Source organism: Salvia hispanica, chromosome 3, assembly GCF_029641045.1.
Source record: "Salvia hispanica isolate PSC_SH4W2 chromosome 3, Shi_PSC_v1, whole genome shotgun sequence".
Taxonomy (NCBI): domain Eukaryota; kingdom Viridiplantae; phylum Streptophyta; class Magnoliopsida; order Lamiales; family Lamiaceae; genus Salvia; species Salvia hispanica.
Genome location: NC_142694.1, coordinates 27,015,636 through 27,029,205, shown reverse-complemented (window position 1 = coordinate 27,029,205; position 13,570 = coordinate 27,015,636). Strand labels below are relative to the sequence as shown.

The 13,570-nt window shown below is 32.3% G+C and overlaps 2 protein-coding genes across 4 annotated transcripts; one reads left to right on the top strand and one right to left on the bottom strand.

Annotated features, from left to right (window-relative positions):
- Window positions 1-4,253: 4,253 nt before the first annotated feature.
- On the top strand, window positions 4,254-6,400 carry LOC125215904 (thaumatin-like protein 1b). The gene is made up of 3 exons (XM_048117487.1): window positions 4,254-4,424; window positions 4,514-5,213; window positions 6,099-6,400. Exons 1-3 carry the CDS (start codon window positions 4,340-4,342, stop codon window positions 6,250-6,252), a joined length of 939 nt encoding a protein of 312 aa, XP_047973444.1. The 5' UTR covers window positions 4,254-4,339; the 3' UTR covers window positions 6,253-6,400.
- A 514-nt stretch (window positions 6,401-6,914) lies between these two features.
- On the bottom strand, window positions 6,915-11,306 carry LOC125215691 (uncharacterized). Of its 3 annotated transcripts, none has more exons than XM_089068310.1 (3): window positions 10,901-11,306; window positions 10,482-10,569; window positions 6,915-7,381 (listed from the first exon to the last, which is right to left on the bottom strand). In XM_089068310.1, exons 1-3 carry the CDS (start codon window positions 11,175-11,177, stop codon window positions 7,360-7,362), a joined length of 387 nt encoding a protein of 128 aa, XP_088924436.1. In that variant the 5' UTR covers window positions 11,178-11,306; the 3' UTR covers window positions 6,915-7,359. The 3 variants fall into 3 exon arrangements, 2 of the variants coding, with proteins under 2 accessions (XP_088924436.1, XP_047973148.1); XM_048117191.2 differs by having other exon boundaries at window positions 10,482-10,542; XR_016137085.1 differs by lacking the exon at window positions 10,482-10,569.
- Window positions 11,307-13,570: the final 2,264 nt, after the last annotated feature.

The following is a 13,570-nucleotide window of genomic DNA, read 5'->3' as shown; positions in this document are numbered from 1 at the left end:
ACGGTCGATTCAAAACGGAACGAATCGTTTATAGAACTGACATCCCTATTAAAGTCTTTATTACTCTAAGTTACCACTTGATATGGTTTTTAGCCACTTATTAGATCAATAATTCCACTATTTGATGTCATGTCTCACTCGTATTTCATTGTCAATTATTTTGTAGTGTATTGTTTGTAACTATCTACAATTTCAATCTCTAGTGCTTCATTTTAACTGTGTGATTACTGGTATTTTTTAAAGATTCAATACTGATCCACCTTAGTTTATATGATTAGTTTTAACATTTAATTTATATATAGTATTTCAATTCATTGCGGATTGTTAGTTTTTTAGTAGGCTATTCAATAATTTGATATAAATTTTTTTAAACCTCAATTTTATATTACTCCCTCTGTCCCCAAAGAATATGCATTTTGGGTTCGGCACAAGTTTTAATGTAAAATTGGTAAAACAAGATAGAAGTAGAGAGAAAAAGTAATTAAAGTATTATTAGTGGAGAATGAGTGACACCTCATTAGAGAAATTTTTTTTAAAAAATTAAAAAGTGTATATTCTTGTGGGACGAACTAAAAAGGAAGGGTACATATTAGACTTGAGGAGGTATAAATGTTGAGGTTCATTTTCATCATAACCTTTTTTTTTAACATGGTTAAATTCATACTTGTAACTTCTGATGCATAAAATATAGGACATGTGATCGACTGGATTATTGACGGATCATTGCATAATTGTTTCGTAAATGGGACTAAACCGGTCAATTGACCATCATTATTAGTAAATAGACTTCAATTGGTTTGATTTGATCAAACTATTACCATTTCCATTCAACGATCATACAGAAATTTGACTATCCTTTTCCCGCTCAAATAAATCATTTTTTTTATCTAATAAAAGTGAATTAATTTTTAAAAATATATCTGTCGCGCCTCCATAAGTCAACGGTCTAATTACAGCCATGCACTTATGTAGCATTGACAGTCTGGGTCCACCGCTAGCATCGGGAGGCAGCTGGAAGTATTCATCACGTGCCTCCAACGTGTTAGCAATCGCAAGAAAAGATTTCGCCGCATTCTAAAACACCGTGAATAACTGTCATGCACCACCGTGATTCGTCGGCAAAGTAGTCCGCAATCAGCCGTTCGGCGACTACGGCATGCTCTTTTGGAAGACCGGCTCCCAATGGAAGATCGACCTAAGTACCTGTTCTTCCTGATGTTTTCGTTGTTGCTACATCATATGCTGGTAATAACGCTTACCGTAGTCTAACATGGCCCATTCTACGGCAACAACAAGCTCGTCGGCGCCGTCGGGATTCATTTCGAGCATAGAGTGGAAAAAAGAGAGATATACGATTGGAAGCGGTGAATGAAATGAGATGAGACGTAGAGTATTTATCGTGTGAAATGTAGGAATAAATTTAAATAAATAAAAAAAGTGAGGCATCCGATTGGCGGATGATGCCTGCAATGGCGCCAATCAGCGGTCCGATGCATAGGGCGTATGGGACAGCGGTGAAATCGACGGTCGACCTGTCGATCTTTTTGCCTGCTTAATTGAAAATGTTAAATATAACAAAGAAATTAAAGTGAAAATCACTTATGGGCCTAAGCCTACCAACAGCTCCTATACAACATGACTACTGGATTGAAAAGGCCCAAATTCAAAATCAACTCTAATTGATCATTCACCAAACATTAAAGAATCTACAGACATAAATAAAATGAAGATCTCTTTATAAAATTTAAAAAAAAGGTAAATCCATTCTCATTATTAACTAGTAGTAGTATACTAGTATGTAATTTTGAATGATTAGATATATAATGAATAAAGTACTCGAACTTAGTTAAATATGTTTGGTTTGCATAACATGGAATAGAGTTGCCAAATGTCTCGGACTCCATCGCAACTCTGCCTTTGCCCTAAGTGCAGCACTACATCTCCTATTTTTCGCCTCCAATCACATGACATATTATTTGGTTATACATAAGCTTCCTTGTTATCGTGTGGTGTGTTTACGTATAATTGTGCATATCTAAATTAATTTGTACAAGGAATTGTTGGCATGCTTAGCGGCAAGACTTGCGTTTTAAATTATAAGGAAATTATAATTTGAAATTTGGTACATAGTCACTTTATACTCCTACAGTTTCAATATAAACAATACGTTACATGTTGGAAATAATGTAGAACGATTTGAATATTATTTCAGGATGGACAAGAGAGGAAATTTGGAATGGAAAATTAATAGATGTAAATATAGGATAATATATTGAAAATGATAAAAGTAAATAACAGTGATAAGTAGGTGGCGAAATTGCTTATTATTTGCCTCAAAAAGAGTATATCATACACTCTCTTTCCACGTCTTTGAGATGTTAAGATTCATGGTATCCTTTCCAAATTCCTTTCACAAAATGCCCAGGAAACTGTATGTAGACTATCCACATTCAATTTCAACTGTTTTATTTATTCAAAATAAATTCCCTTAAAGCCAACCACCGCATTATTCATCCAAAATTGGATATGCAAATCTGGTTTTGCATTCTTAAATAGTTATGGGCTTATGCTATGCTCATAAGTTTTCATTATTAAATACTTCACCCATTTGCTTTGCATAAAGTAGTATACATAGTACATTTTATTTTTGACTAGCATTATTTATTCAAATGTCAAATTATTAATAAGAAAACACATTTATTTCTGGAAGGTTCAGATTGGTCATATTTCTCCATACTTTAAATTTTCTTTATACGTAATTAATCTCAGAACCGCATAAATTATAAAGTTGGGATTAGTAGCATAAGTAAAAAATGTGGGTTGGGACAGATGGCAAATTTTATGAGGGAGATTTGGAATAATCTAAAATAACATTAACAACAGTATTAATTTGTTGTGGCTAATGCTCCAAACTTTAGTTTATGCGGAAAAAGCGAACCTTGCTTTAAGGCAGCAACCCTATATGTTCGCAGAAGGAGCACAAGTTTTTGAATTCTTACATGTTTGATTATTTGTGATTGCTTTTTCATGCTACGTGTTAGATTTAAGGAGCTAATTTGGTCCGTTTTTGTCTTTATGTTGTGCCACTTTCAAACATCATACATGCAATTGTGGATCCAAGTGAGATTGGTGGCAGTCCATGAGAGCCAAAAAAAACTCTATAAATTTGGCTTGAAGTCAATAACTCTAGGTTCACTTTCATTCTTTACCTGTCATACATAGCCCGTGATTGTTATCCATTACATGCAATAATTTACGAACTATTGCATGTAACTATACTTTACTCAAAGTGCAACGAGTGTTCCTTTGTACAGGAGTGGTAGTGGAGGCATTTTTTTCGGCACGCGATTTAAGAAAAATTATATTAAGTGGATTAAAAATGAAAAATGTAGAGAGATGAAGAGACAATGATGTAAGGGAGAAGAACTGTGTTGACTTGAGAAATGACTTCACTACTATGGAACATACGTCAAAATAACTCCACTACTATGGAACGGAGGGAGTACGTGCTAGAACTCATTAGAAAAAAGGGATAGAAAAGGACGACTCATGATTTTTGTAAGAAAAACTTTTGATGGAAATCGATACTTGAAAGTTGAAACTCACGATATAGAAAAGAATAGTAGTACATGAAAATGGAAATTTATGAAAATTAAAAAGGGCTGAACTGAATGGGCTTGACAAAATTATCACTTACTCCTATGAGTTATGAACATAGTCAATTAGGAAATAAGCATTGCAATTGGATTAAAGGTTTTAACCATTGCAAACAGTTGGGCCCACATTAGCTACAGGCTACAACTAAACTTCATTTGGGCCACCATATTATACCTGTGTTTTATTCTTTTTTGCTTTTCCAATATTCGTATTCACATAAATCACCATCATAAATAAGACAAATTCAATACATTTACAAAGCTCGTAGTACCCATGTTGTTACCTCGACATCACTATATAAAAAAATATGTATAGAATAAAAACAAATGAAAAGTAGATTAAGGATGGAAAAATGACCAACTTCTCTAACAAAATTTAACAGAAACATTAGTCCACTGTGAATATATATAAATGATGTTTCAACTTTGAAGAATATATAGTCTTTTGAGTTGATTTTGTCTATTATTTTAGGCAGTGTGAATAAAAGATTTTTATAACCAATAAGTATCATGTGGGGTCACCCCACCACCCTGCCCCATTCTTTCACCTATATAAACTGACTAACTTGTGTTGCAACCATTAACAATTGAAGTAGATCCCCTAATCCCAACTGTTCTCTCATTTTTTCTTCACCTCCTTACCAAAAACAAACACACACTACTATTTGAATATCATACATTCAATGTCTTGTCAATTTCAATTTAGTAAAATGGGCAGACCACCTCATTTTTCTCTCATCATTCTCATCCTTTCATTCATATTTATAGGTACATATTTGATTCTTAATTTTGTCAATTTTGATATTTACTATATACATAACTTTCTAATTCAATAGTGTGTTTGAATATAAGTACAGCTCCGATTGCATTATCGGCGACATTCACATTGGTAAATCAATGCACCTACACAGTCTGGCCGGGGATTCTCTCCGGCGCCGGAACTCCGCCGCTCTCCACCACCGGATTCTCCCTCAGCTCCGGCGACTCCTTCCCCTTGTCCGTCCCGGCCTCGTGGTCGGGCCGCATTTGGGGCAGGACACTCTGTTCTCAGGATCCGGCCACCGGAAAATTCGCCTGCGCCACCGCCGACTGCGGCTCCGGCACGGTGGAGTGCTCCGGCGCCGGGGCGGTGCCGCCCGCCACGTTGGCCGAGTTCACGCTCAACGGCGCGGGCGGCCTCGACTTCTACGACGTCAGCCTGGTGGACGGGTACAACCTGCCAATGCTCGTGGTCCCGCAGGGCGGAGGGAACTGCTCGAGCACGGGGTGCGTGGGCGACCTCAACGAGTCGTGCCCGTCCGAGCTGAAGGTGGTTGGCGGTGCCGGCGGAGCGGAATGCGTGGCCTGCAGGAGCGCGTGCGAGGCGTTCGGCGATCCCAAGTATTGCTGCTCTGGCGGGTACGCCACGCCCGAAACCTGTGGGCCCACCCAGTATTCGCATGTGTTTAAGAACGCCTGCCCCCGCGCTTATAGCTATGCTTATGACGATAAAACCAGTACTTTTACGTGTGCTTCTGCCGATTATATTATCACTTTCTGCCCAACTCCTTCCCGCAGGTATGATTTTTTCCGCAATTTACCCTTTATTTATGTATTTAATCAATACTATCACACTACTTGACACAAATATAAACTTAAGTACTCAACAACTTGTCAAAGTATAAATCTACATGAATTGCATTGATCCACATATAGAAAAGTGGCTTTTGAGTGTCTTTTATTTGTGCAAATGTTTGTAATACAAACATTGCCACATGAATTAAAACTTGATACTACGTAAAGTGACGAATGTGTTGGATGGGTAACATGTGCTATTGTTTATTATAGTACACTACTTAATAGCTAATTAGTACTATATTAATTAGTTTTTTCATAAATTAATATCGATGGTTCTATTTTTTTGTCGACCCCTACTTAGAAATTCTTCACTTTTAAAAAAGTAGTGAACAAAATGTTGGCATCTAAGTTGTGACCATGTGCTATTGCCAAACATATCCTACTTACACGCTCTTTTCATGCCTTCACAATTTTGGGCGGTTATGAATATGTCATATGTTGTCATGTGATTTAATATAGTAGTTTAATTGGTGTCAAATATAATAGGATACAATCATAATCATTGAAATGGTATTTGCATTTATACTTGTGTGAATGATCTAAGATAGTATTAAAATCGAAATTTGAAATTGAAGTTTGACGTTTAATATTCAAATGCAAAATAGGACAGTTAGCTAAGATCGGAAATGGGTTTTAACCAAATGTATATTTTTCTATATGGCTTAAATAAATATTCTTGAAAATAGTGGCACCGTCCAAGATCGTTTGTTTGCGTGTCTTTTCTGCGAATTGGATTTAAATAAAGGACCAATTAATCTAATTATATTGTTGGATGATGATTTTTTTTACTAATAAATAACGAAATTATTGATGGTGAATATGCAGCAAGAAATCAAGTGGAGAGGCAATAGGAGGAGGGGGATTAGGGAATGTTTCATTGGTTTCAAGCAGAGGTCATTTAAGCACGCAAATTTCTTGGAGAATGTTGATTTTTGTGGTGGCTATTTTTGAATTATATTTATGGAGGTGGCAACATTGAATTTGTATATGTCGACTCCAATATTCAACATACACCAAAAATTTTAGTGAAGTGAAATTTTTGTAGGAATTGTTTGTGAATGTGAGAATTGAGATTATGTAGCAAGTTGGTTGAAGAATCAAGGAAAAAGAGAAGTTGAATTGTTCTATGTTGGAAACTGAGATGTATGCAACTGGCGTTTATTTGCCTGATTTCGATGTAATTAATCAAATTAAATCTTCTATCTAAATATAATAGTATAAGTATATTCTACTGCGCCCACTTATTTGATGTACTATGAACCTTCTTATTTTTCTTAGTTTACGTTGGACATATAACAGATTAATTAATTTGAAACATAGAAATCGTCGGATAAAAAAATACTAGACCTAATTTAATTTGATTTGAATTCGTGTATATACTACTACTAACTTCGTTCCACAATAAAAGTCTAATTTTGTCATTTCAGTCCATTCCATAATAAAAATCATATTTTGTCATTTCGATTCGTCCTACAATATGAGTCTTATTTCACTTTTACTTTTTCAATGGTAAGTAGGTCGCACATTCTACCAACTTATTCTACTCTCATTTTCTTATAAAATTAATATGGGTCTTGTTAGGTTGAGATTATTTAGCTAAATTGAGAAATGAGATGCAATATGGGCCACTAATCCACAAGATTAACAAAATGTCAATAAATACCACATTATGTCAACAAGGGGGTATAATTGTCTTTTCATTAAATTGTGTTTGAAATCATTTTCTAAAATCCTCTCTAAAACTCTAGCTTCAACATTCAAATCTTCAAATCTTCAACATTCATATCTTCAAATCTTCAAATCTTCAACATTCAAATGTTCAAATCTTCAAATCTTCAAATCTCTTCAACATTCAAATCTTCAAATCTTGAACATTCAAATCTTCAAATCTTCAACATTTAAATCTTCAAATCTTCAAATCTTCAACATTCATATCTTCAAATCTTCAACATTCATATCTTCAAATCTTCAAATCCTCAACATTCATATCTTCAAATCTTCAAATCTTCAACATTCAAATGTTCAAATCTTCGAATCTTCAAATCTCTCCAACATTCAAATCTTCAAATCTTCGAATCTTCAACATTCAAATCTTCAAATCTTCGAATCTTCAACATTCAATAAAATAACACTTATAATTCACATATCAATACCGAGAATATCGAATGTCAACAACTCGTATTAAAATGTCAACAACTAACAAATAACACTAACAATTCACATATCAATACCGAGAATATCGAATGTCAACAACACGTTTTAAAATGTCAACAACTATCAACAACTAACAAATAACACTTACAATTCGCATATCAATACCGAGAATATCGAATGTCAACAACACGTTTTAAAATGTCAACAACTAAAAAATAACACTTATTATTCACATATCAATACCGAGAATATCGAATGTCAACAACTCGTATTAAAATGTCAACAACTAACAAATAACACTTACTATTCACATATCAATACCGGGAATATCGAATGTCAACAACTCGTATTAAAATGTCAACAACTAACAAATAACACTTACTATTCACATATCAATACCAAAAATATCGAATGTCAACAACTCGTATTAAAATGTCAACAACTAAAAACTAACACTTACAATTGACATATCAATACCGAGAATATCCAATGTCAACAACTAAAAAATAACACTTATAATTCACATATCAATACCGAGAATATCTAACGTCAACAACTCGTATTAAAATGTCAACAACTAAAAAATAACACTTATAATTCACATATCAACTACGATGTCAACAGCAAACATTATTCATGTCAACTACGATGTCAACAGCAAACATTATTCATGTCAACTACGATGTCAACAACAAACGTTATTTATGTCAACTATTATGTCAACAACAACATTTTACAAATTATTAATGTCAATAACAAATATTTTCATGTCAACGACCTATTTTATTTATGTCAACAATAACGTTTTACATATAATTCATGTCAACAACAATGTTTCATATAATTTATGTCAACAACATTTTTCATAAAATTTATGCCAACGACCTATATAATTCATGTCAACAACAAACATTATTATGTCAACGAGCTATATAATTCATGTCAAAAATAAACATCTTCATGTCAACAACTTAAAATAACACTTACAATTCACATATCAATACCGAGAATATCAAATGTCAACAACTCGTATTAAAATGTCAACAACTAACAAATAACACTTACTATTCACATATCAATACCGAGAATATCGAATGTCAACAACTCGTATTAAAATGTCAACAACTAACAAATAACACTTACTATTCACATATCAATACCGAGAATATCGAATGTCAACAACTCGTATTAAAATGTCAACAACTAACAAATAACACTTACTATTCACATATCAATACCAAAAATATCGAATGTCAACAACTCGTATTAAAATGTCAACAACTAAAAAATAACACTTACAATTGACATATCAATACCGAGAATATCCAATGTCAACAACTAAAAAATAACACTTATAATTCACATATCAATACCGAAAATATCCAATGTCAACAACTCGTATTAAAATGTCAACAACTAAAAAATAACACTTATAATTCACATATCAACTACGATGTTAACAGCAAACATTATTCATGTCAACTACGATGTCAACAGCAAACATTATTCATGTCAACTACGATGTCAACAACAAACGTTATTTATGTCAACTATTATGTCAACAACAACATTTTACAAATTATTAATGTCAATAACAAATATTTTCATGTCAACGACCTATTTTATTTATGTCAACAACAACGTTTTACATATAATTCATGTCAACAACAATGTTTTACATATAATTTATGTCAACAACATTTTTCATAAAATTTATGCCAACGACCTATATAATTCATGTCAACAACAAACATTATTATGTCAACGAGCTATATAATTCATGTAAAAAATAAACATCTTCATGCCAACAACTTAAAATAACACTTATAATTCACATATCAATAGCGAGATTATTGAATGTCAACAACTAAAAAATAACACTTATAATTCACATATCAATAGCGAGATTAGCGAATGCCAATAACTAAAAAATAACACTTATAATTCACATATCAATAGCGAGAATATCGAATGTCAACAACTAACAAATAACACTTATAATTCACATATCAATACCGAGAATATCGAATGTCAACAACTCGTATTAAAATGTCAACAACTAACAAATAACACTTATAATTCACATATCAATACCGAGAATATCGAATGTCAACAACTCATATTAAAATGTCAACAACTAACAAATAACACTTATAATTGACATATCAATAGCCAGAATATTGAATGTCAACAACTCGTATTAAAACGTTAACAACTAACAAATAACACTTATAATTCACATATCAATAACCAGAATATCGAATGTCAACAACTAACAAATAACACTTACAATAGCTAAGTATTATTAGTATATGCTAAGTATCTAAATCCAACTAGGTTTGGTGTGGAAAAAACTATTATCCACAGCAAAATAAAGCAAAACAGGGGACTAGGTTTGGAGTGAATTAGAGGTACAGGCTCAATACAACATCTATTGGGACTTTTGTCGAACAGGTGGAATGCAAAACTCATATCTATTGTGGGCTATACTCTGCTTCACACGAATTCTTGCTGATTTTAGATGCTACTCATCAATTAATGAAAATTAGAGAAAAGAAATAGAACATCCAAACAAAGCAAACAATTTCGAAAACAATAGGAACAACCCAATTAAAATCATAGATTGATTCCAAAATATATTGAAAGTAAGATAAGATATCTCGACTCTGAAGCTTTTGCCCTGGAAGTTGCATTAAAGCTAATAGAAAGAGAAGTGATGCTAAGTGATCACAGTAAAACAGAGTTGAATGGATAGACAGCAACAATTGGACCGGTCCAATTTAACTAATTAGCAATTTCCACAGTAATCACATAAACAAAATGTCAACAGCATGTCAATAGCTATATAAAATGTCAATAGATCTACATTTACTCCATCCTAATAATCAACATTCTTGAGATTGCAAACAGATTACAAAATAATCAATTTTTTTTTTCCAAATAAAGCAATTTTCTTCAAATAAAAACAAATGATTCATATAAACAAATCTGAATTCACAGAAACAAATTATTCACAAATGAATTTCTATGATATATGTGTTGTAATTTTTGTACCTCTGTGCATTAAGAGCCTCTGACGTGCTTCCATTTCTTATTGTTCGCAATGCAAGAACACCTTCATAGTAATTGCTCTTATAGCTTCCTTATGATGTTTTTATTAAACAACAAATGGTATTTAGTAGTAGTATAAATTCATCAATCAAATTCAAATCGAATTCACTTCTCTTATTCCTTTTTCTTTTTCACATCGATTAATCACAGAAACTCATCAATAAAGGCTGATTTAGATGAGACGATCCAGATTAGGTAGCTGAGGAAGACTACAATCAAATTGATTACTCTTTTAAACTTCAATTTTAGCTAAAATTAACAACAAATTGACAAAAAACCGCAACAATTCAGCTGAATTCCGATCTAGAACCGCCATTTCCACATAAAATCGATGCTCAAAACAAATCAAAAAAACAAATTACCTTGAAATCTCTTCCGATAAAGGACCTTTAAGGCTTGAATCTGGAAAAGCAGCGCCCATATCCGAGCGAATCCGCAGCAAAGCCAGAGTCTCCTGCCGCGCTCGATCGTTGTTCCAATTTCAAAATGTGCCGAAGAAGAAAGTTCTAGAAGATTAGAAGACCTCTGCTCTGAAACCAACCGATTAAGCGATTGCCGGAATATCCTCAAATCCAATTGGAACCGATTCAACCTCTCCGACGACTGAGCCGTCGCCGGCGTCGTCGTTGAGCTAGCCATAGCGAAATTGAAAGAGATCTACGACGGAATCTACCGGCATCACTTGGATTCCGGCGACGAGAGGTCGAAATCGAAGTACCTTTCCTGCGCGATCAATTACCACGATTAATCACAGAAACCGCCCAAGATGCCAAACCAAAAAACCATTATACCTTTTCATAATAAATTAATTTAAAAATATTTTTTGTGTGGCAAAATCTGGACCACTCATTTAATAAAAATGAGTGGCTGATATTGCATCTCATTTCTCATTTAGCCTAATAAATCTCATTTGATCACAATCAAATTAATATTATATATAAATGAGACTAATATTTCATTAATTTATTCAATCTATTTTTATTTTTTTTTAATGTCATAACTAAATAGGACTCCTCCTATTGCAAGACGGACGGAGTATTAATTAGTAGAATTTGTTTATACAATAGATAGTCTTGATTCGCAAACAAGGGAATGGAATGTCCAAGGAAATATAAAATTCAATACCAAAAATATAGGTAGTGGCAATAATTAAAGTCCAATGGTTTTAATTATTATTATTTTAATTATTTCGAAGAAGAAAAAAAGAGTTATTCTATCCTGTTCCTGAGAATTGTAAATATTGATGAGAAATAATTAAGAATATGTAGTCGGCTCTTTGATCACGAAAATATAAGATAAACGTATCTCTTCTAAAGTACTAATATAGCATGTGAATCTAAATCTCGTTGGGAATAGATATTTTATTATATTTTTTGTTTAAAACTTGATTAATTAGTTTTATATATTTATTGCGAAAAAATCAATTATTCAAAGGCTGTTGGTGAGAGTCTAGCCGCAAGACTTTATTCACACTAATGGATTACTATAATACTTTTAATTCTATAATACCTTCATCTATCAGATGAAGGCATTAATTATTCAACTTAGACAGTTGTAATATGATAATTTGAAAAAAACTGTAATGTTATTTAATTTAAACGATTTTGTCTCCGTAAAGATATATACTACTATTATTAAACTAGGGAGTACTAATAAAGGGGCATATATCATACATTTAACAATAGTTTAGGCCAACCTATCTTCTTACGCCTTCATCTAACTCAAGACCCACAATAGTCCTAACCCAAACACATTAACGTCACTCATTTTTCGAAATATTATTCCTCCAAATTTCCTTTTAAAGAGAATAACCATCAAGATCATAAGAATTTGTGTCAAGAGTGTGCTGGACAATATTAAATTGGGGATTATATTTGAAATTGATGAACGTGTGTGTGTTTTAATTTCAATTCTAAACTTTATTAATTCTACCATTAAATTTTGTAACCAAAATTAAAATTTAAAATAATTATAATGTATATAATCTCTCAAACATATACTTCTTGCACACATAAACACTAGATAACATACCGCACACATATATAGATAAACACACAACACACAGCACTAAACACATACACACAACAACACATTGCATACATATAGGAAACGCAATATTGCACACACCAAACATTAATCACGCAGAACACAAAATAATGTTACACACTACACACAAAAAAATGATATTCACACACATCACACACACACTCGCTAGTCGCTGCAATATAAAATGTAATACTACTAGAAAAACAATTTAGAGCTACATAATGTATATAAACAAAATAAACTAAAAATATGCATAATTAAAAATTAATTTCAATTTTGATCAAATTTTGTGTATGAAAATTTTATATCAATTAATTCATATATACAAAATTTAAAATTAATTTAAAATATTATAACTTCAAATTTAATTTCATAAAATTACAATTACAACATCATTCTCATTCTATTACTCTACTTTTTGCTTGATTGACGTTCGGCCACTCCATAAACATGAGTAACGTGTTTACAATCAAACAAATTTCAAGCATTATTATTCTATAAAAAATCAAACATTTACTAATATTGTCGCCACAGCCGAAAAGGAGGAAATGTTACAAATGTATTAGGAGATAAGGTATATCTACTTAGACTAGTAGCAAACAATTTACCTTTTATCGTAAACATAATCATGTAGTACTATTAAATATAGTGGCGCAGCCTCAACAAGCACACTACTAAAGTTGTCAAATAATAAGTAATAACCTTTCAAGCTGATATAAAGACACGGTCAATTTACTGTTTTAATTGTCACATGATGCTAAGTAGAAAATAAATAGTAGTAATAAATAATAATAATAATAATAATAATAATGAATATTAATAATAAATAAGAATACTACTAATAATAATAATAATATTAGTAATAATAATAATAATCGACCTTTTAGAAAAAATGTTAATAGAAAATGAAGCATCATAATCTGCAAGTGGTCATCTTTCTTGTTTAAAATCCACATATGGTTGAAAATATGCAATAAAAGATAATT